Raw genomic sequence first — 23160 nt, forward strand, 5'->3', positions numbered from 1 at the left:
TTTACAGCCTCAGACTGAGATCTGGGAACATTATTCATCTGAGACCAAACAGTGGTCTTACATAAGTCTTTAACTAAAACAATCAGAGAGAGTAAAACTAAATTGAATTAGTCAAAGCATTATAAGTAATACAACTAAATAAAAACAACAAAATACTCTGATGCTGTGTACTTTCACTGCATCCAGGTAATTTGTGATGATTGGCGCTTGTTTTTTCTTTACATACGATATATACAGTAGTTGTTGGTACAATTCACACTGGACAGTCGGTCCAGAGTCGATATCACCCCTGCACTGAGAATCAGGCTGACGTTCAATAGTAAAGATTTCTCCACCAATACTATCCATTGATCTCGCTGTTGTTCAGCCACAGCGGAACTCGCAATCAAAAAGGTTTCACAGTTGGAAATCAAGTCATCCGTTTCTTTAATTGTCATGTTGTGTAATTAACTGATGTTAGTCACGATTAATTATCTGTCATTATAAGATTTATAATTGTCCCGTTTCTTTGTTAGCAAATCATGAAAGACCATTGGATGAATGTGGGTCACGAGGAGGAGGAGCTAAAACCTCACATCGAGCCCGAGGCAGACTTCAGTGATTCATCCAGAATAGGTGTGGCAGACTGCCTGTGTGTGTGTCTGTATATTTGTGTGTGCATGTCGACGTCTCTTAATGTCACTTCCACGACTATCCCTGGGATTCATGTTGACTTCTGTTCGCCATCAGAGCTCATGGTGACGATGGGTTTCCCGAATGATGAGATCACAGAGTCTCTAAAAAGCCAGAAGTACGATGAGGTCATGGCCACCTACCTGCTGCTGGGCAGAAAAGCTCCAGAGGTCAGTCTGTCGACCTACAGCGCCCTGACATCATCACCAGTGTCAAACACACGGACCTCATGCCTCAACCTGTGTCTTTATATATTTCAGTTTGAGGGGAGCGAGCCTCTGACCAACAGCATCCTGGGCCAGCGGCAGCGACCGACCAGTGACATTAACAACGGTTCCAGCGTTTCTCCCGCCCATCCTAAGGTCACGCGCAGCATCTCGGCCAATCAGAAGCAGCGCCGCTACAGTGATCATGGTGGGGATGATGATGATGGTGGTGGTGGTGGTGTCGTAGAGAAGCCAAGTAAAGTAACCTCATCCTTCCCAGCTCTGAGAGGGCTGTGTGTTGAGTAGGGGGAAGTTGCTTTTATTTGCTGAGGATTAGCCAGTAATACGGGTATCCAACCTGTTGATGTGCCCGTGAGCAAATCATTAGAGCATGTCCAGCTCCACTGTGCAGCTGAATAATGCTGAGTAAGCTTTAAATCTTTGCTGTCTGGTTATCAAGCACATTTTATTGCGTGTGGTAACAGATTTGATTTCAACCTCAATTTTTATGGTGGAAAAAAGGCGTTCATCAAACCATTTAATTTTCATAAACGCTATATTTAAATGTGTGCAAGTCAGTGACTCAACCTGACCACTGCACTGATTGTGTAGCAGCTTCCTTCTATGTCACGTGGGGCCATTGTGTCTGCTGCCATCTGCTGGTTGGCTGCTTTCCTGCAGCTCCCTCAGGAACAGCACCTCAAAGCATGAGGAGGGAACAGCTTTGCCTTGTACCCGCTCCCCTTGGCTTCTGTAGTTGTCCAATTTTTATAACAAATTGTTGTTGCTGAGTTTAATATTTGACAGACTGGATTGTGTGTAAATCCTGGCTTTGAGTGGCTTTTTAGTGGTGTTGTAATGAGGTCATTGTCCTTATCTGTTCTTTTTTTTTTTGTGTAAAAATCCCGGCATCCGAGCAGTAGAAGGAAAGGGTGTGCTTCATAGAACTTGTCTAAATTTGTTCGTGTGTGCCTCTCTCCCAGTTGGTCCTTCGGTTCCTCCAGCCGTATCGTATACTAAGCGTGGCCAGGCCTTGAGTGTGGAAAGTGACCACAGGGAGGAATGGGACGGAGCACGCCGGCTGGAGCTCAACACCTCCAAAGGAGACGTCCCTGCTTCACCACTGGGGGTGCAGGAGAGGAAGAAAACTACAAGTGCTGTCGGGGTGAGAAAGTAGAGAACACGCAAAGAAACGCATGTACACATGAGCAAACAGGTTCATTCTGCAAGATTTTTTATCTGATATCATGAAATCCTCTTCATGTTCCAATAACCATCAATAAATATAGTCATCTGGGAAAAAATGAAAAATAGCCATGTCTGTGGCCCTAATATGATTGGCTGCAGTACCTGTCTGTCACTAACCGACCTGCCAGGCTGCACACATCATGCCTGTGCACTCACTTCACATGACCAGAGACCAGATGTGTAGCCTGCTCTTTCTAGCTCTTCCAGGATTACAAACCCTAACTAAGCTTTACTCATGTTTCAGTAATAATCAGTTCAAAATCCATGTTTTGTGGTGTCTAATTTCTCAAATAGACCAATGGATCGATGACTCGCAGGAACACATACGTGTGTGAACGTACCTCCACTGACCGATACTCAGCGATTCCTAACGGCAAAGACAGCAGGTAATTACAAATACATTCACATTAACCCACAGGGTGAGATTCTGCTCTGCATGTTCCCTGTTTATCTCTTGTCCAGGTTATTATTTCTGTATAGTGTTATAATGCATTGTTAACAATCCGCTCGCGTGCAAATACTCTCTGCCCTTTGTCCACAGTTTAACCGAGGTGTCAGGTAGCACCCCATCGACTGCAATGAGCTCCACACGACCTCGTCACACTAAGTCCATGTCATCGTCAGGGCATCCTTCAAAGAGCACACTGCCCCCCATCGACGACAACACGGAGCTAAAAGCCAGGTGAGCTGTACCCTGGCTTTGTCATCTCATATAACAGAGGCTGAAGGACGATGACGTGTTAAACTCTATTTTTGGCAAAGAAGATGGAGCAGACAATATAATTTACTTCTTAGCGCATGATGATATGCACCATCCATCTTATAATCTTTCTTTACTTTGCAGCTCCTCTCCGCGGGGTCCCTCCACCTCTCCGTCTGCACACAGTATTAGCACACCCGAGAAGAACCGCTTCCCCCGTGGCACCACCAGTCGCAGCACGTTCCATGGAGCCCAGCTGAGAGACCGACGCAGCGCCACCTACAATGGCCCCCCGGCCTCACCCACGCTGTCCCACGATACGGGGGCTCTCGCTCAGCAACGCAGGGGCACCTCCACTGGAATCATCAGCAAGATCACCTCCAAGTTTGTGCGCAGGTCAGTGAAGACAAACGGCTGCACAGATGATACTCGAGGTGCTAGTTAACACTTCTTGGACAGTGCAGATATTCACATTTCTTTCATTCCTTCCATTTGTCATCTTGAAGTAGAAAACATCTGATTCTCTCAAAAAACACAGGATTAGTGCGCTTCATTTTGTTAATTTTGTTTCTACTGTTGCATCATTATTATATTCCTACAAGCAAAATGAACGTCCTCATCTTTCAAACATTGTGTCGTCGGTGGTGAAGACGATCAGCAATCCTGCTTCTGCTTCTGCTTCTTCTTCTCTATTATCTAACGCTGTCTCTACTTCCTGCATTTGGTCCAAAAAAGGGCAGAGATGCCAGTTTAGACTTAAAGATGGATGATCATACTTACATTTTCTCTGAATGCCATCAGCTTTCATTATTTACAAAACTTAAACATCTATTTTCCATTTACATGCTTCAAAGTGGACGAGGAGACATACAATATCATCCATGGATTTGTCTGTCTCTGGTTAAAACCAAACTGCCTGACCGAGAGATTAAAGGATTACTTGTTGCAAAATGTGTTCAGATGACTTAATGGAAACTTTTTCAGCCGTGAAAACTAGGAAAGCATCTCATCCTTCTCTTGCGTCTTGAAAACATACATGCTGTTATCTTTTCTCAATCTATCGATCTTATTGTACCTGTTGCTCCACTGTTTCCCTTTCCTGTCAATGTGACAAGCAAAAGCCAGAACCACGTTGTCCAAACACCAGTTAGCTCCTTGTGTCACCTTGATGCTGGACCTTCTGCTAGAGGCTCACGGCTTTCTCTCCTTTTCTTTCTGCATAGAGCTCTGTCTTTCAGGTCAAGCCGGAGGTAGGAGAACACAACGCTTGCTGCACCTGTTATCCCCTGTTGAAACAAACCTAAAACCAAAACTCTGTGCCCACTATGACCTTGGCCCATGTTTCCTTAACCCCCTTACGTACTTGCCCACCACACCACGTCCTTGCTTACTGACACCCTTGTTATGTCGTGTATTTCCTTCCCGTGTGTCCACTGCCTCGAGAACGAACCTCACGAGCCCACCAGCTTCTCCTCGACTAAGCCACAATATCTGCTCCTCCGGTTGCTGGCTTTCCTCTCCTTACTTTCCCCCAGTTTTCATGCTGCGCTTAAGAGAACAGATTTAGAGCCACTTCTACTCTTCTTACAGATCAGTGGGGATTAAGGAAAGGTAGAGCGCAGTAGACGGTAGGATGCATTGGGTCATTGTGAACGAGTCCCGAAACGTCACAGTCTCCTCATTGTGTTCTGATCCCTGATAACCCAGGAGTGTGGATTCTTTCCTGGCATGATGCCTGACACCCTTCTGTGTCCAGTGATGATGACAGTGCTGTTGGAAGTGGGTGGGGGGGGACACATGTTGGCGGCAGCTTGTGGGTGTAACAGTGTATTCCCGGTTTATTTCAGGGTGCCCAGTGAGGGAGAGGCCAGTGCCAGGACAGAAACACCGAGGTGAGAGTTTGAGCGAGGACGTAGATTTCAACGAGAGCCTATAACCAACTTCTACCTCCTTCAACGTCTCTCTCTGTCTCCCCTCTTCTCTGCTCTTTCTTCCTTATCTCACTGAAGGAGTGTGTCCGGTGAGACTAAAGAGGACGGCAGTCGGGACTCCAAGCCTCGTTCGCTACGTTTCACCTGGAGCATGAAGACCACCTCCTCCATGGAGCCCGCCGAGATGATGAGGGAGATCCGGAAGGTTCTGGACGCCAACAGCTGCGACTACGAGCAGCGCGAACGCTTCCTGCTCTTCTGCGTCCACGGCGACGCCCGCCAGGACAACCTGGTCCAGTGGGAGATGGAGGTGTGCAAGCTGCCGCGCCTTTCGCTCAACGGCGTGCGCTTCAAGAGGATATCGGGCACGTCCATCGCCTTTAAGAACATCGCCTGCAAAATTGCCAACGAGCTCAAACTGTGACGACAGATGGAGTCCCAGTCAGTCTTCGGTGAGCTCTGATCGCGGTCTCATCTCATCACTGGATGTTGACTCACAGGACAAAATTCAGCACTGTAGGTCCTCGCCGTGCAGAATCAGGGTGGACTCGGCTGGTAACGTGCAATACTGGCCACGAATGTACTGTACAGGGTAGTGGATCAGAGAGATCGCGCAAGAATTAACCTCTTTGACGGAGAGATAGCAAAAACAGCTAACCCCCCTCTCTTTTATTTTTCTTCCGTCCGACTCTCTCTCTGTCTCTCATCAGCCCACTGCTCCTCGTCATAGGACACATTCATGTAACATGCAGTATGCAACTGAAGATGACCATCCTGCAATAATGTTTTCAATCTCTTTTTCTAATCGCCTACTACAAGATCTACTGTCCTCGCTGAAAAACCATTAAAATTACTGAAAGCTAAAATAGCCGCTTCGACACCTGTGTTAAGTCAGTATATAGATCAGGCTGGAGCCCATACTAAAACTATGTAAAAAGAGAATTGTACTGTATGCATAACATCTGCAGGTACTGTATTGTATATTGATTTTGCGTTCTGTACAGAATTTTATTGTCAATACTGTCTTTTTTCATTGAATTTTAAGTTCTTTCCTAATATAATTGATGTCTCTTAGAGCATTATCCTTTCAGCCTGTGAGTTTTTTTAATTCCTTTTTTGTAAGAGCCACCATATGACAAGTGTTTTTAATTTTATTTAAAGAGCACTAAATTATTTTGTGGAATATTAAGGGACGTGTTCCCTTGCCTTTTATGTTCTATTTTATTTGCCTACAGAGAAAAAAAAAAAACACTACGTTGCACCACATAGACTTGAGTAGTAAGTTCAGTTCAAACTGAGAAATGTGTTCACTTTATTTTCTCTCAGCAGCAGGTCGGCGATTCGGAGGTGCCTGCTGCTATTGCACAAGTTTTCCAGGGTGACGTGAACATGAGAGTATGCACCTGTGTTTCTTTCATGTTAGTTTGGTAGTTCTCAATTACAAACAAAATGCAGGGTGTAAATCGGTTTACTTTAGAAAACAAAAAGGACGGGACACCTTTTTTCCGAAGGAGTGAAGATGCATGAAAAGTCAAACAATCATCCTGAAAGAAGCAGAATTTTCTAAAGAGTCCGATTTAATCCTGCCACCAGTGTGATTGTGCAGGTACTTGTGTATCTCCTCGCTTGTGGTTTTCTTTTTTTTTTTTGTTTTCTTTTTTTTAATTCAGCGGAATTTATTGTATTTATTCCATTACATTGTAATGTGCTGCTTTGTAGAATTGAGGCGTGCACTTTGTTGGAGAAAATAAAAAAGATTTTATTTGTTTGTATATTTTTTGTTTGATTTCTCATGTTTGTACCATAACTACACCGCTAACTTCTTGGCTGCAATGTCCCGTGAAGTAGATGTGTTGCTGGAGTGTGTTGTTTTTGTGTGTTGTCATTTCACACTGACGCCACACGGTGCCAGCAATAGTTAGTGATGTAAACCTTTATTGACTCTAAATGACATGATATTAGTCAATAACTTAAATCCTAATCATGACACAATAAAATGCATTTTGCCAACATGTTAGTCGAAGGTAAAGCGTTATGAACAATATCCTCAGTTTTTCATTTCAGTCCCTTGTAAGTGTGCGAGAATAGTTCCAAGTTTGCCCGAAACGTTATTCTGAAAAAAACTGCATTTTTCAATACTTTTCAATACTACATTATACAAAGCGTTAATGATATAAATGTCACTCTCACACTACATCTCTGTTGAAATTCTCCAAATTATAAAGATAGATTTTAAATCATTCTCCTGAACAAATGTGTATCTAACTGGCGTGGTCCCTCTCAAACTTACAAAAGCTTCATTTATTTTTTACAAATATTTTTAGCGAACAAGTGGAAAGAGAAAAATGTAAACATTTAGTTTTGGCAGATTTGTTCGGTTGAACATGTTAATCGGTTAAAAAGTACCATTTCATTATTACTCTCTGTAGATAAATATATGAGATTACAAATGTATAAACTTTGTTGAGTCACATGGATGATCCAACATGAACAAAATAAGCTACTGGCCAACGGTAGAATTGAAATGATGAATGAGGATGGATGTTGCATTTGTAATCTGAGGGACGGCCTGAGTGAGGCCCTGGTCATGCATTGATGTCTCGGGTTTTAATCCTAACTTGAGATCCATGCATTGAACTCAACGTGCATCTCAGCCAAATACATTTGGTTGAGACACGTGCGTCTACATTTACCATGCACTGATTTCAATGGAAGATTTTTTAAAGAGAAAAAGAGTAATGCCTGCCTTTCTCAAGTTAGGATCAACTGATAGTTACTTTCAGTGATGTTCAGAGCTGCATCTGCTGCAACAGTCTTCTTTAAACACAAAAAACCCCCACTAAAGTTACCTATAATCTATCAATCAGCCAGAAAAAAAAAAACAATCACTCAATTGCTCAGATCAATAACCAGGTGCTCGTAGATCTGAGTTTTCCCTTTGAAACTGGAGGCCAGCAGGAACTGCCGGTTGTCTATGGAGACTGGAGAGAAGGCTCTTGGCGCCTGGATGTTCAGCTCCTGGAAATGGACAAACGTGCCCTTCTTGGTGTCCCAGCGGTACACCTGCGTGAACGAGTAATCACTGCCCAGAATGGCGTACTGCCAGCTGCCCACGGCGAAGGGCTGGAACACCATGGAGCCGCGAGAGGGCATGGTCTGCAGCTCTCGGAAGAGGGCCCCGTCCCAGCGCATCACCTTGGAGTCGCCGATGAAGCGCGTCAGGCAGATGAAGAGGTCGGACTTGACCTGGAAGTGCTTCACGGCGTAGACGTCCTCCATCTCCGGGATGTCCGTGCGCCGGTCAAACAGCTTGGTGCTTTTGTTCCACTGGTAGATGACAGGCCTCTGGGAGCTGCTGGACAGGATCAGGTGAGGCTTGGAGGAGATCTCCATGAACTCCACATCGGTGTCCCGGTACCACGGATGGAGCGACTGGTGGGAGTAGAAGCCGTTGCCGTTCCACTTGTAGATGGTGGTGGAACCGGCCTTGGAGCTGTCCGCTATGACGAAGAAAGATTCTCCGTCGATGCGGAAAGTCTCAACGTCGTTCGGTTTGCGGATTCTGAGGATGTCGATGCCTTGGAGCTTGATGAATTTGTTGGCGGAGGTGTCGCGTTTGTAGATGTGTGAGCCACCGAACAGCTGAGCCACGATGACGAAGAGCTGGTTGTCGATAACCAGAGGCTTGCAGATCACTGTGGAAGTGCCTGGTGAGGAGAAAGAGAGGACACAAACAATACAGCTGCACATGGAGTCTCCACGTGGTCCCTTAAAGATTCAAGATCTTAAGTCTTTAATGTTACTGTGCAAATAGAACAAAATTTAGTTTGAAGCCTGTAGATGCCTTATAGTTAACACACTATACTATAAGGTAAACAAGTATAAAAAATGGAATTAACAGGAAAGTTTAGATTTAGAAAACATGGTGAAATAGGATCAAAACAAAAAATATCTATTAACTTATTCCACAAACGTCTTTCTGTCTGTATGTGGAACGCATATCTCGCAAACTGTTTATCCCATCGGCTTTACATTTGGCAAATGTTTTCTAAGTGCACCAGGGAAGTGCTTTGTTAAATGTGGTGCGATTTGGACACGCGATATGTTCAGTATTAGTAAAAATTAAATTAACAGGCAACCAGCGCTCAACCAAGCTAGCAGTTAGCAGGAATGTGTCTTCAGTCTTCTCCTACTTCCTCTGACAAACTACAGCAGAGGTCGGCAGCTGGGTCTAACAGCAGGTCATAATTGCTGCAGGGACATTTTGATAATCTGATTATTTATATTTCACCATATCGGACCTAGACACAGACACTCACGGGTTTTAATCTCTGTCATAGACACAACAACAAAAAATCCCTTCCTCATTGGCAATTTGTCTTCGAAGTAAAAGCACAACCTTTGTTTTGTTGCTGTCATGCTTTTTCTCGAGCTGATTTGCTGAGATTTTATTTTGAAAAGTTGTGAAGTTGGGTCTGAAGTTCTCTGAAATGATTGATTCATTTTACTGAAACTGACTATAAAATCCTCACTGCAGATGAACCAGGTAGGATGAACACAAACGTTTCTAACTTCACTCTGCACCATAGACATAGTGACAGTATATTGTGGAAACATTTGCAGAGGAATCACTAAAGACAAAGAATAATTCAGCTCCGTAGCATTAACGCAGGTCAAGCTTACAGGAAAGTTTTGAACGGGCACTGCACTCAAAGCAATTCAAAATCGAGCTGTACTAAAGTGACAAATCAATCCTGTCACCACACGGCACTCCGTCACCACTTTACATCGGAAAATGACGTTCACTTACTGTCAATGTCATCGTAGTTCCTGAAGACCATCTCCACGTGGTCCCACTCCAGAAAGCTGCATTTCCCGATAAAGGGCTGAGCAAACACCACATACTGATCGTTCCCAAAGGAAAAGGCCTCCACCGATATGGACTCAAACTTCAGGGACTGGTAGGAGGCAAACTCTGCGAGAGAAACGAAAACACACTTCAAATAACGCTACGAAGTCAGGAGAAGCTGCGATTATTGAAGGAAACAGAGTATTTTCTGCGCCGCACCTGTGGTGATGCAGTCGAACGACTGCGCCACCAGATCGTTGATCTTCTTGTCCAGCTGTGAGGCCGGGCCTTTGCAGTAAATCTGATCCACTGTGGCGTTGGTGCTGTAAATCCACTCCACCAGCCACTTGAGCTTACAGTCACAGGTGAACTGGTTCCCCCGCAGGTCTCTGAGGGGAGAGAACCAGACAAGAACTAACCTCAGACAGCTCTCAGCTTTGAGAAGGGATTTTTACACGGAGCTGTGGTACGAGTGCAGGCTCTGCTCTGTGACCCTCGCTGCTTCCTCCGGTGTTCTCATTAATATCGAGGAGCTATAAAGAAGAAACGTCTTCGGTCGCTGATAGATGGCGAACTCTCTCTCCTCCTCGCTGCCTCATGTAATTTTAATGGTGTTAAAAGCACCAGCTGCCCACACATTTTTCAAGCTGTGGCTGAAGTAGAATAATGATACAGTTTTCTATATTTAGAGCGTGTACAGAAAACTCATTGTCCGCGTTAGGCTTTAACAGTATATGTACAGTTTATCTCTTTGTTTCCTGGTAACGCAGGATTGAAAATTCACACTTACACTTTAGTCAAGGCCTCAAGACCCTTGAACAAATCTTTAGGCAGAGTGTCCAGATTGTTGTAGGCCAGACTCCTGCAAGAGAAGAGAACAATAGCATCTGATCATTACGTCCCTCTAGATCACGACTATACACTTATTCTGCTGTGTTTTCTAGAGAAGAACCTGCAGTGCCTCACGGAATCTGAGTTTGGACGTGGATAATGCAGTGTTGCTTTGCAGAGGAATATATGAATATGTGCGAAAAGAACCTGGGAACATAATTCCACCCTGGAGGCTGGAGGCAGGAACATTGGTTATTGTGAGTTTGAGGAAACATTAAGCTATTTTTAGAGCTGCCTCCTCAGCCATTTTATGGCTTTCACAGCAACAGAAACGAGGGGAAAGAGGTGGATTCCGCTGCGGGGAAGGGTGTCGTCGTGTTTTCGAGGGACGACTAAACAATCTTACTTCTCTATTAGAAATAAAGACAATTAAAGCTGCAAAGCAAATGTGTATTTAAAAGGCCTTCAGCGTATAAACTTTATTAATCTGGACAGCGAAGGTGAGCGGATTTGCTTGATAATCATATTAACAGCTGCACAGTGTCCAGAGAAATGTCTATGTGGCACTAAATGTTGTGTAATAAACTTTGTCAGCACCTTTCTGCACCTGCACCTGGATGACAACACTATCTACTGACACAAGGGTTCTTTGTATTTTTGCTATTCTGCTGACGTATACGTGTAATGTTTTGCACAAGAAGTTATAGACGCATACTTACAGGTGCACTAAGGTTTTCAGTCCCCGGAAAGCGTGTGGCGATATCGACTTGATCTGGTTGTTTTCGATGAACCTGTGAAAAAGGCGACGAGTGAACGCAAAGAGGAAGGAAGGAGACAAACAGCTTCCAGGAGGAGTTTGTGTCGAATACTCACAGATACTCCAGATGAGGAAGACCGAGGAAGGCGTCCTCGTTTATAGATTCCAGGTTATTGGCTGTAAAGAGGCTGTGGAGAGATGCATGTAGTTAATATTTTATTATCTAGGGTCAGAAATGGGAGGATAACAAGCTGTTGTCCCACATTTGGAGCTACCGTGAAAAAAAAGGAAAGAAAGGAAACCCCTTGTCTTTGTTCCTCAGAGCCACACACCCCCTCCAATACATCAGAGACAGGGATCGATGCGCCACGAGGATTCCTGCAGGCTTACATGTTTGTTTTGAAGGACAAGGTAACTCAGTCAATACTCTCCCCCATGAGACAGGGAGGAGTGGAGGGGATTCCCTCCTGAAATGAAGGGATTCCCCCCATAGATGAAGCTCAGTGTGATACACACAGATACATGTCATGACAGGAGGTGGATGGATTCACAGCAAAGACACATGGTAAAATGGAGATTATGACAATTTCAAGAGCTAGAGCAACATCCATTCTAACACAGTGTGCATGATCAGTGGAGGAGGTGGGGAGAGGAGATGTATTGAAACGTTAAAAATGGCGTTTGATCACCTCACTGGAGGGGACTGACAGCATGCAACAAAGACTGAGGGACAAAAAGCTGGAGCAGGAGAGGTTTCTCACAGGAGGTGCAGGGCAGGCGTGTGTATGAAGCTCTCCTTCGGGATCTCGGTGAATTCAGACTTGACGAATGATCTGTGGAGGGGAAAGAGAAAAAGAGCCTGTATTACCAGTATGTCCCAGAGTGCTCAGTTGGACGTGCATGATCCTGTGCAGCAGCAGACACACATTTTGGAGAAGAGCACGTTTTGCAGACTGCACAAACAGCGGTGTGGAGATCAGGCATAAACCAGCGATAAATGGGACTTACAGAGATATGACATCCAGGGGGAAGCTGCGAGGGATCAGTCCTGCGCTCTCGCACAGCGCGTTATCTTTGGTGCATGTGCACGATGAGGGGCAGCGCGGCTGTTTGGGTTTCTTACTCTCCGCCACGAGTAGAACACACGCCAGCACCAGTAAACCGAGCAGGGGCGATCTCCTGCGCATCCTGCGTGTGTTTTCCATCCTTGCGGGGCGCTGCGGGCACGAACGACAGCCGTGCGCCAGAACCAGGGGTCTCGGCTCTGGTTCCTTCTTCCACCAGCACCACCACCACCACCGCCGCTGCTGCTGCTGCTGCTGCCGCCGCTGCTGCCTGTGTCTCTGCTGCTTCTCTTGGTGCCTGGAGGCCAAAGCGACGCGTTGTCCGCTCGTGTTTATCTCCAAGCGCCGTGCGCCACCGCCGCCTCTCTGGAGGTGATTAAACCGTGCGCCCCGTGCGTCCACAGCGCCGCAACTACTCCACACTTCACCCCCCCTTAGAGAACAAACCTACACACCTCGATCCAAATGTTAAATCTAATCAAACGCGCGCCTGTGGTTGCACGAGCTCGAGACAACACCAGCTGGCAGGTGGGTATCCCAGCGGGAGCAGACGGAGCATCTCCATCCAAAACCACGCCTATAGGGGCCTGTGATTTTTTCAGCGAGCGTCGCACTCGCCCCGCCAAGCTCAGTGGAAGGATCCCGCCCAACACACGCAACGGAATTGTGTAATTTTTCGTGAATCAGCTGCTGGAGTGAAAAAAAAAGAAGCGGGGACATGAGCCAGCGGATTGCTGGCTGCGTTTACGCGGCGCAGACGCACACGGGCTTTCTATGCGGGGAGCAGCGGGTGTGGGAAACCCGCTGGGGGAAGAAATTTACAGTCATAAAGGAAATACAGCTGCAACCACTGGCTCTGGGTTTCACCTCAGGCTGCACCACAAAGCCCGAGTGTAGCTTTATTAAAGCCATTAAATAGGTCCCCGTGATTTGGCACATTTGTGGGGTTTATTTCCTGGTTTGTGCGCGGTTTCCATGGCGACTGGAGGATGCAGAGATGTGATGGAGGGGTGTGGGGAAGCCCTCTGTCATCCTGACATCTGCTCGGTCAAATAACCCCCAGTACACCCCCTCACGGACAAAGGACAGGTTAACAAAATTGCCTCCCTGCTATCCTGCATGACATCATGCTCACTTCACCCCACACAGCCACATCAGATAAGGCCATGCTCCTTTCTATTTTTTTTATATATTGCCCTCCCAGTTTTATTGCAGTCTCCAGGGAGCCCTATAAGGTCCTCCTCACAGTCTAATTTCTCTGATCCCTGCAGAGTTATACGATTAATATGTTTACTCACTGTGCCTGGCAGGCCTGCATGCATGCGTCAGACGCCTTCTGGGAAGAAACATGTGCAGAAAGCTTTTTAAAAAGGCCCCCTGAATAAATATACTCTGGCTCCCTGCAGTCTCCCTGTCCCTGATGTGATTAGCTATACACCATTTCGTATTGTCTGTGTTAAATGAAAGCATCAGGAGGAGCAGGGTCGTGATGTGGAAGCTGTGACAAAGGCAGGGATGGAAGAATAAAAGCCTTCACCTGCAGCGAGAGAGATAAAGTGAAGGAGAAGAGGGAAAAACCAAGAGGAGAAATGTGGCTATGGAGATTTTTGGAACGGAAGGAGAAGTCTTGTTTTTCTCAGGCAGCTCTCGGCATAAACGGAGAACACTGGATATTATTGTTGGTCGGAAAGATGATGGGGTCTTGTCTGTGCCTCATAAATGCCATCATTCATAAGCAGAATAGAACACACACTGTCCAGCAAGTATTTGGCCACAGCTGACATGGTGTTTCTGACATTTGAAGGAACTTTCCGCACCTTTTTTTGCTTATTTTCTCGAACTAATAAACAATATTTGAGCATTTTTACTTTGCTCGGCTTTGTTATATGTGTCTTTTCTAGCTAAAAAGACTTTTGGCTCCACTCAGTCTTTATTTGCTCGGGTTGGTCAATCTTTCACAGTCCTCCCTCGTGGCCAGATCTTCCCACTAGGAGGCAGTGTAGAGCTACTACAAGGAAGAGCTTGTTTTATGAGCTGTCAGCTTTAAAAAAAAAAAAACGTCTTCTGTTTGAATTCTCTTTGTGATTATTTAAATTTAAATGAACTGTGATCCAAATGGAAATCAACATTCTTGCCATACAACACAAACATGATGGTATGGCGACCCTCCTGCTGCTCTGGTCTCATGGGGAATCAGGCCGTTTGGCGCCTACACTCTTGTTTTTACACGTTGACCTCTGGCCCGAGCTGGTGTCTTAAGGAGCCCTGTCAGTCCACAAAGCTGGCTTACCCGCTGTGACATGGCCCCCGGGCTTTTGTAACTGAGATGCTCCTTGGTTCTTGTATGTACAAAATAGGTTTGCACGCCACCTGTCAGTCACCTGCCTGAGCCAATCATACGAGAAAGGATATGGCAGTGACACAAAATACACATGATGATATTGTGATCCTTACCCAACACAAGAAATGTTCATTCCACTGCAGGGAACAACTGAGGGATTGGCTTTAACTGTGAAGCACAAACACTGAAAGCAAATAAAAATAAGTTTGAATTTACATTGGAAATCTGAACAGTTCCTGTTCTTAAGAATGTTCTTATAGTCATGTCACACAATGTATTCATTCATTGTTATTACCAACTTAACAATTGTAATCTTTCACTCATTGGTTGTACATGGCAGAGATATTGTCTCCTACTGGGACCTTCCTGGTTAAAAAAGGATAAATAAACAGTAAATAAATAAAATATTTTCTATTTCAATATCTTTCATTCATATCACTGAGGGGTAAATAAATATTTCCCTTTTAAAATGTAATCATATCTTTACATACAAAGCGCTTTATTAAATCAAAGTTTACAAAATAATATACTAATAAACAACACAGAAATGAAGAAATATATATATTTTTTAAATGTCATAAAAGATTTAAAAACACGTGACAGATATTTAAACGAAGTGGAGTTGATATATTTGTTATGGTCTAACTGTTTTGGTCCCAACTGCTTTACAAGCTGATACAGTAATTCAGTAATGCAGGTCTCTTGTAAGCTTGTTAGCGGTTGATTAGGAGATGATGTTTGGTCAGTCCTCTTTGGCTAAACCTCCCCTGAGCTGATCTCAGAGGTGAGCAACATTTACATGTGGGTGAGTCCTGAAGTCAATGAGGCTGCGAGAGAGACAAAGGAAAAAAAATTCAACTAAACAAAGGCAAAATTAATATTTTGACCTCAGAATGTGTCAAATACAACAAAAAGGCACAAACCAGACATGATTTGAAAATAAACTTTATTGACATGTTTGCAATCATGTATTACACTTGTTGCTATTGCACTTTTTATTTTAATTTTTTAAAGTTATATTTGCATGACAGAGTCAAATTTCTTTGCAAGGTCTTATGCAAACAGACACCAGAATAAAACAGGATATGACGTTGTCCTGTCACAGACTCTCTGTAGAGTGTGGGATGGGATTTTGGAAAAATACATCTTCTTATTTCAAGAAATCACAACATAATCACATGGTAAATACGACGTTTCAGTCAAACAAGTCATTTCTCCTGTACATGCTGACTTGTGCTGCACAGTGTTTCCGGCTGACCCCTTTCTTCCAGTGCCATATGTACTCTGGACACGCTGACTTATGAGCCGTGCTTTTACTTTATGTAAGCAGGCGACTTAAAAGGGAAAGCCTTGTGGCTTATAACAAATCCAATTCTGTCAAATCTTCTTACATCTTCCAACCATTTGCCGTGGACGTATGCTTGATATTTTCTTGGTGCTACTTCCAAGTTTAAAAAAGGGAACTACTCATTTTATTTATTCATCTTTTTCCACTACAACAAAAGATCATTTATTGTAGTTTATATTCCAAAAATATTCTGATGTAACAGTTCAAACTGCATTGCAACTGCAGCCTAATATTTCTATTCACATAAATATTCTTCAATTATATTTAGTATAAATATTCCCAAGTGAATGAAGACATTCACTCTTTGTAAAGATGGCAAGTTCAGTTCACTGGAGCTTTTTGTATTTACAAGAATTTGTTAAATGTCTGTTTTCATACTGTCACATTCGTATGTGACTCAGCTGTGCTGCTTTCTGAAGAACTGTACATTACAGGATACAAAAATAATGATTTGAGGATTTTTGCACATTACAATTCCCTCATCTGTGAACACGTGCTCATGCACGTACACACTGTACAAATACACATGCAGAAAAACATCCATAAATACTTTGCGAGGTCTTGGATGTCTAGCAGATCGCACATGTCTTTGACTTCCCAGCATCTTGACCTGTGAAAAGAACAAATGAGAAAGATAGTGAGTGACAATGTAAATACCGACTGAGCATCTGGAGTGTAGCAACATGTTGGCGCTCACCTTCATTGCCTCCGCCCTCCAGCTTTTTCTTCTCATCTTCAATGGCCTTTATCTTGGCCTCGTGGACGTCGGCGAGAGCTCTCCACTGGCCCCTGTTTATATTCAGCCCGTCAAACATGGGTGTGATCTCTGGGTGGAATCGAGAAAACTCCTGCAAACCATCAGATACACATAAGGTGGTTGTGTGAGAAAAGCAGCATCAAGTTCAAACACAAACAAATACACACACACGTTTGTTTCTAAGCCAAATATGCTGAAGTTGTGTGTATGGTACCTTGTACACGAAGGAGCAGACAAAATCGATGAAACCACACTGCATCTTGGGAAGCTCGGCAGAATGATTTCTGTCCATCATGGGCTGACCGAAGAAGAGGAGATGATTATTATTGCTATTATTACTACAACATAAAAATGCAGACATCATTACAATGGATCAAGTTCCTCTTACAATAGGCTGCTGGTCGAGAACTGTCCTCTCGAGGTCTCCCTGCTCCCAGAATTCTGCGGCCACCATCAGAGCGACCTATGATCACGATAAAAAATAAATGAATAAAAGCAATGACATGTGAACGATGCTTTGTGATGATGTCACAGGGCTGGAGAAGCGAACACACCTTGCTCTGAACCTCCCATGGCTTTGTAATGGCTGACAGGTCACAAGCTGTCATCATCATTGCCCTGCAGAAAATACATTCAAGGATGATTGAATTGCACCGAGAGCATCAACACGGAGCTATAGAAATGGTGAAATGCCAATTGCATTCCAGTGGATTTTCTCCGGTGTGTCATGAGTAATTTACATCAAAATCTCCTTCCTGGTTGCATTGTTGGAGATGTGGCTGATCTTGTCTTTCTCCTCCGGAATCCCCTCCATGAATTCCACGATTTTTTGGAACATGGTTCTCTTCCTGACAGACGAGAAATGTTTCAGATATTTAGTCCTGGATTATCATTAGCAGGCATTAAAAGTTATAAATACTTTTGTTACTTACTTGAAATAAAGTGCGAGATCAGTGGCAATAATGCAAACCTCAAACAGATGCTGCACGGTTTCAAACTGACGCTTCTGGAGGTTTTGGAAGATATTCAGGTTCTATGAAAGAGAGCAGAAGAGCAAAGTGAGAGAACAGCACTTTATTTCAAAACACACAGAAATGTGAACACTTTAAGGACCCACCTCATCCTCCATCAGAGTCTTACTGTACTCCAGATGATGCCGCTCCATAATTGAGGTGCTGTGCAGTTTTGCCAGTGGGGATAAACTCCTGCGAAAATCCACCGAAGAAAAGACACAACAAATGAGTTCAGTTCAGTTCCTCAGCATCAATTCGACACTGAAGTCACGAGCAAAGACCGACTAACTCTCACTTTGTCTGGTAGAGATTGTTGGTTCCTCTGTGGTCAATATCGTGGCAGAATCCAGCAGCAACCATGGCAAAGGCCTCGAGATCCGAGTAATACCTCCTCAGTTTACCTGTCTGTTGAAAAGCAGAGGAGGAAAAACCTGTGTCAAGTCAACACAAAGCATGAATGACAGAAATAAGAGACGTACATATAAAGAGACGTCTGACTCACTAGCAGCAGCGTGAACATGGTTTGTCCCACATTGAAGCCGTGCCTCCAGTTGTGGTAGGTGATATCTCGGTATCCCTTGCGAACGGTGTACATCCAACGAGTCAGGATCTGCAGGTCAAAAGTGATTCCACAAAGATGGCAACGATGATTCTTTGCAAGAAGTGGATCAGGGAAAACACTTCCTGTCTAACGTATACTGTACCTCAGCTGGGACTTTGAACTTCTCCACCACGCCCAGCTCAAAGAAGCAGCGGATTCCACACTTGATGAGCTCTAACTCCGACAGGGGGAAGTCACTGAATCGGAACTCACGCAGCTCCACGATGTTGGCTTCAGGGATGTTGGATCGCTGTACGGTGGAAACACAGTGCAAACAGTCGGTGTGGCATCACAACCACCAACCAACAACCAGAGGTTATGATGAGAAGCATTGTTATCTTTAAGAACATCAGAGTCACAGCACGCACCAGAAGTTTGTACATCTCCTTCTGGTCGCAGTCCTCAGGTGTGGAGCCAAACTTCTCCTGAGTGTTCTGAAGGGAAATGATCGTTAAAACAAATGTCAAACTACAGATCTGTGATTTTAGACTCTATGCAGAAATATCTCATGGATCTGGATCTCATGGAGCAAGTGTGGGAGCAGCTCACCAGAATGGTCTGCACGTTCTCCGGCGTCGCCTTTGACTGGTACATGAGCATTTCCTGGGAAATATCTTTACCCCACTCAGACCTGTTCAGTTTGTCGTACGTGTCGCTGTTCAGAGTGGACCAGCCCAGGAACTGGGTCAGCGCCTGAGGACAAACCCATTCAAATCACTCTGCAGTTTAAATGATTACCTCTTTCTTCAAAACGAGATATATGTCATAGTTAAATTATGACAATAAATTAACAAATACACTGAAAAAAATATTTAACTTAGAAATTAAACAAATAAATTGATACATTATGACATTATGGGAACAATATAACGAACAAGATTAAAAAAAGAGTTTGAGCCAATTTTCATACCTCTGTGATTTGTTCATCATTCTCATCGAATGGTTTTCCATCTTTCCTGTTGAAGAAAGTTGCAACACCAACAATTTCTTCCTTTTTGTTGACGATAGGGAGCGAGAGGACATTCTTGATCGCCCACCCAGACTCATCCACCGCTTCTTTCTGTCGGATGAGCCAAACCACATGATGTTGTATAAACAAAGAGAACTTAATAGAAGAGACTGATGTGATCAGGCGTCAGTGAAGAGCGTCTGACCTGAAATGCGAAGTAGTCGTCATTAGCAACGTTCATCATGTTGCAGATCTGGGAGATGTAAAAAAGAAAGAAGAAACAAAAAAGGAAATTAAAGTTTGGGCAGACCATTGTGGGAAGTTATTGAACTTGAGGTATTTGCACTACATATATTAACACCCATGTGGAACTTACCATTCCATTCTCAGCCACATAGGACGGGAGTCCGCTGACCAGAGCCCAGTGGTCTGCAGGAGGGCCACTGTGAGTTAACACAGGAGTAAGAAACTCAGATTGGAAAAGCAATTAAACTCCACAAAAAGGAAAATAAACCTGCATAAACAAGAATGGTACCAGTGCTGCATTACATCATGATACTTACGGGATAACTTTAATCTCCTCTTTGTCTTCCAGCAAGTAGTCGATAATCTTGTAGAAACTGATCTCCTGAAAGTTTAGAACATAATAGTGTTTGGAAATATCTCTTTAAAATGTTCAGATACTGGTGCATTGGAATAATGTAACGATAACAAACCCAGTGTTGGACTTACTCTGCCATCCGGGGTCTTAGGGCCCTTGTATGCCTCCTGATCTCCAAGTTTGATTGCCCACTCCTCGTAGAATTCCTTGTGAGGAAAAGGCCATAATCACGTCACTATGTGTTATTATCCATTCATCTAAACGCTGAGGCACAGGCAGCTTCAGACAGGTTGTTTGCAGTTAAAGTAAAACAACCTCTCATTGAGGTTTCATCTTTTCTCTTGACTTTCCTCTACACACCTTTTCTTTGGTCATGTCCAGCAGTCCCACAGAGTATCTCTCACACTTGATATAGGTCCTCACTGTGTACAGGGCTTTGTGAAACTGCCTCTCAATGTCTGTCAACTCCTCAAACACTTTGCTGGCTGACCACAGCAGCACCTACAGGTGGCAGGGAAACAAAGAACCACTCAGGAAAGGCTGGAAAACGACCGTGTCAGAAAAAAGAAAAGAGGACTCATTACCATGTTGTCTTACCTGGCTTCTCCTGGACTCTACATCCCACATGTAAGCACTGTGTGCTTGGAGAATGACCACGGAAGCAAAGTTCATATATTTGTTGAAGAGCTGTAGCAAAAGAATCACTTCTTGGAGAACTCGGCGGCACCTTGTTTGTTGAGAGCCATGATGACACCGATCGGCTCCTTTCCGTTCATGACGGGAGCAGTGATCATGCACTTTGTGGTGTATTTGGTCTGTTTGTCCACAAAGTCACTGAAATGAGAGTCCTGAAAAACACCGCACAAAAAACACAGGAGAGTTATTACGGTTGAGTACTAAAGACAGGATGGAGTTTAAATATTACAGATCCAAACTTCAGTCGTGCATGCTGCAGTATGATTTATTAGCACCATTACATAACTGGTTAACTTACAAACATTATATTTCCTTATGTTTATAATGCATGTTTACTGATGTATTTATTTTTTAAATGGAGCCTTTATTTTGTTACCACCTTATTGCTGCAATATGGCACATTTTCCCATTGGAATATCTCACCTTATCTTATCTAAAGTATTATCTCATCTTATGTAGTATCATCTTATCTTATCTACAGTATTATCTTATCTTAAATTAGCATGAGAATCACTCCAACAGAAATGTTCTGACAAGATTGCATTTAAATTAGTTATTGTACTTTGACGTGTAGCTGCAGTAATATGTTATTACACAGTGATAAATTGATATTAATATCTGAAATGCATTTTCATTGGTCCATCAGAATGTCATTCATCAGTCTTCACACTTTGGGCTAAACATCAGCGTATGTCTGCAGAGATAACATAGTGTGGTTGTGTTTAACCTTTGCCTCACTCACCTTCTTTACGTCAGCAACATTCTGGGGCTTCTTGGAGTGAGCCGTCCATCCAACAATTCCCATGTCGGTGGGGAAAACAATCTCTACGTTGGGGTTCACGAAATTCTTCTCAAACGGAGAATTGTGCGTCACATCGAAGAGGATCGTGCACAGCTCAGGGGTTCCATTGCGAGACCTGTTGCCAAAGAAGCTGCAGCGATCGGCTTGGATCAGCAGAGCAATCCTCTGGAGGACTTTATGCAGGGCTTTCTCCATCTGGTTGGTGCCATCCATCTCCTTTATGAGCTCGAATATGAACTCGGCCTCCTGGATGGTGCTGACATCCTTGTAAGAGGACGGGTCTTTGACCTGCACCTGGTTGTTGAAAGCAGCAGTGATCACATCTGCCTTGACTTTCTTCTCGTAGTACTCCTTTGCAAACTCAGGATTGTTGTCGAGGAACTTCTCTACAGTGTCTTTGTCTGCCATCCTGTCCGAGTTTGGATGAACGATCCCGACTGCACGGGAGGGGGGTAGGGGTTAGGTTAGAGAGATGCTCCCCTCAGATGGGTACAGCTGGATGGAGGAGGAGCAGAGCAACACAGATAAGGTTCCCTCCAGGAGAAACAGACCCTACTGTGACATTTCCCAGCCTCCTCAGTGCACACAGGACCAAAGCTGCAGCACCAACCCTCTCCCTGGTAACAGAAGGTAGTGAGTGGCTTACTGGGTAAGGGGATCCTAGGGGACACTAATAACAGTGACGCAACAGTCATAAAGCCCCAGAGCTTTCTTAAGTTGTAAATCCAGCCACTTGTCATTTTAGAGGGGCAAATCCCATCACAGGGAATGATGGCCTGCAGTCTGACCTGCAGTGTAGAGGAGGGCAGGGAGAAAGACTGGAAACATTCTTGGTGGGATGTCCTGATAATTCATCATAAGATATTTTGATCAGTGGTTCATTTCTTCTCAAAATACACAATAACATCCATAACACAATAGAGGGGGAACTCAGAAGGCCCATGCAGTCCCCTTATGACACCACATTTAAATTCACTGGGTCTGGATTTTTATTTGGATCTGCACCAAATTCCACACACTCATAAACATCAGCCACCCAAACATGCCTGACTTCTTTCATCAAGATCCATGAATTATCCTTAAAAAAGTGAAAAGGAGTCCCTGGATCCAAATAGCTATTGAAACATTTAAAAAGTAGCCAATATTATATAGTGGAAAGACGGGTTGTAAATTAAGGAGATTAGGATAATAATAAAACAATAACACCAGGTGAAGAGGAGCTAGGGACCACTTGTTAAAAAGCTACGTTTTAGTGGTGTCTGAGACGAATTTAGAGATTATGGAATGAGAAGACATTTGAAAATCTCCTGTCTAGGGTTAGGGTCAGTTATCTGTGATCTGAGGAATCATAGTTCACAGAGGAACTGTTATGATATGGTGACACCTGGCAAGTTGAAATAACTATTCACCAGCTGGTCACATCAGATGAATGACTGAAGTGTGGTTCCTCATTTCAGAAATCATCTCCAGCCGCTCCTCCAGAGCGAGACTGGAGTGTTTATCTCATCAGCCTGCAGGGCTCTGCTGGGCCACCTCTGTCAGACAGCAGCTACATTTAACCATTGATAGGATTAAGGGAGATTGTTTACTGCTGCCTGGAGTTTAATTACTCTTGTTGGCAAGCAAACAGCCACGTGTTAGTATGTGAGACACAAATTCTCTCCTCCTGCAGATGACAAAAGACGGAGATGACGTAACTAAATTATATGTTTTAATTTGCTACCAGGTTCTGAACATCTTTACTTACGATATTTTCAAAACGCTAATGAAAAATATTATTAGTTTCGCTGACTA

General features: G+C 44.0%; 3 protein-coding genes across 6 annotated transcripts in view; 1 reads left to right on the top strand and 2 right to left on the bottom strand.

Annotated features, from left to right (window-relative positions):
* The window catches only part of LOC118118824 (serine/threonine-protein kinase MARK1), a 29536-nt gene extending 23007 nt beyond the window's left edge, over positions 1-6529 (top strand). Inside the window, exons 10-19 of one of the 4 annotated variants that reach the window (XM_035172231.2) lie at positions 516-615; positions 730-842; positions 933-1134; positions 1862-2043; positions 2421-2512; positions 2668-2808; positions 2971-3222; positions 4050-4076; positions 4674-4718; positions 4836-6529. In XM_035172231.2, coding sequence (XP_035028122.1) covers positions 516-615; positions 730-842; positions 933-1134; positions 1862-2043; positions 2421-2512; positions 2668-2808; positions 2971-3222; positions 4050-4076; positions 4674-4718; positions 4836-5181 — 1500 coding nt within the window. In that variant the 3' untranslated portion in view covers positions 5182-6529. The remainder of the gene's footprint in view (positions 1-515; positions 616-729; positions 843-932; positions 1135-1861; positions 2044-2420; positions 2513-2667; positions 2809-2970; positions 3223-4049; positions 4077-4673; positions 4719-4835) is intronic. The other 3 variants (XM_035172234.2, XM_035172233.2, XM_035172235.2) reach the window with 3 other exon arrangements.
* Positions 6530-6669: 140 nt separating this feature from the next.
* LOC118118825 (leucine-rich glioma-inactivated protein 1) lies at positions 6670-13079 on the bottom strand. Its single transcript, XM_035172236.1, has 8 exons — positions 12203-13079; positions 11956-12027; positions 11311-11382; positions 11157-11228; positions 10397-10468; positions 9826-9995; positions 9568-9732; positions 6670-8464 (listed from the first exon to the last, which is right to left on the bottom strand). Exons 1-8 carry the CDS (start codon positions 12397-12399, stop codon positions 7647-7649), a joined length of 1638 nt encoding a protein of 545 aa, XP_035028127.1. The 5' UTR covers positions 12400-13079; the 3' UTR covers positions 6670-7646.
* A 3437-nt stretch (positions 13080-16516) lies between these two features.
* Positions 16517-21774, bottom strand: LOC118118823 (cone cGMP-specific 3',5'-cyclic phosphodiesterase subunit alpha'). The gene is given in 22 exon segments (XM_047342399.1): positions 16517-16557; positions 16645-16795; positions 16919-17002; positions 17093-17167; positions 17259-17322; positions 17445-17552; positions 17637-17737; positions 17822-17909; positions 18013-18122; positions 18220-18327; positions 18422-18568; positions 18687-18752; positions 18868-19011; positions 19229-19378; positions 19473-19520; positions 19644-19710; positions 19831-19895; positions 20000-20074; positions 20229-20369; positions 20466-20564; positions 20567-20716; positions 21307-21774. Coding segments are annotated over 22 exon segments (2550 nt in total).
* Positions 21775-23160: the final 1386 nt, after the last annotated feature.

Source organism: Hippoglossus stenolepis, chromosome 12, assembly GCF_022539355.2.
Source record: "Hippoglossus stenolepis isolate QCI-W04-F060 chromosome 12, HSTE1.2, whole genome shotgun sequence".
Lineage (NCBI taxonomy): Eukaryota > Metazoa > Chordata > Actinopteri > Pleuronectiformes > Pleuronectidae > Hippoglossus > Hippoglossus stenolepis.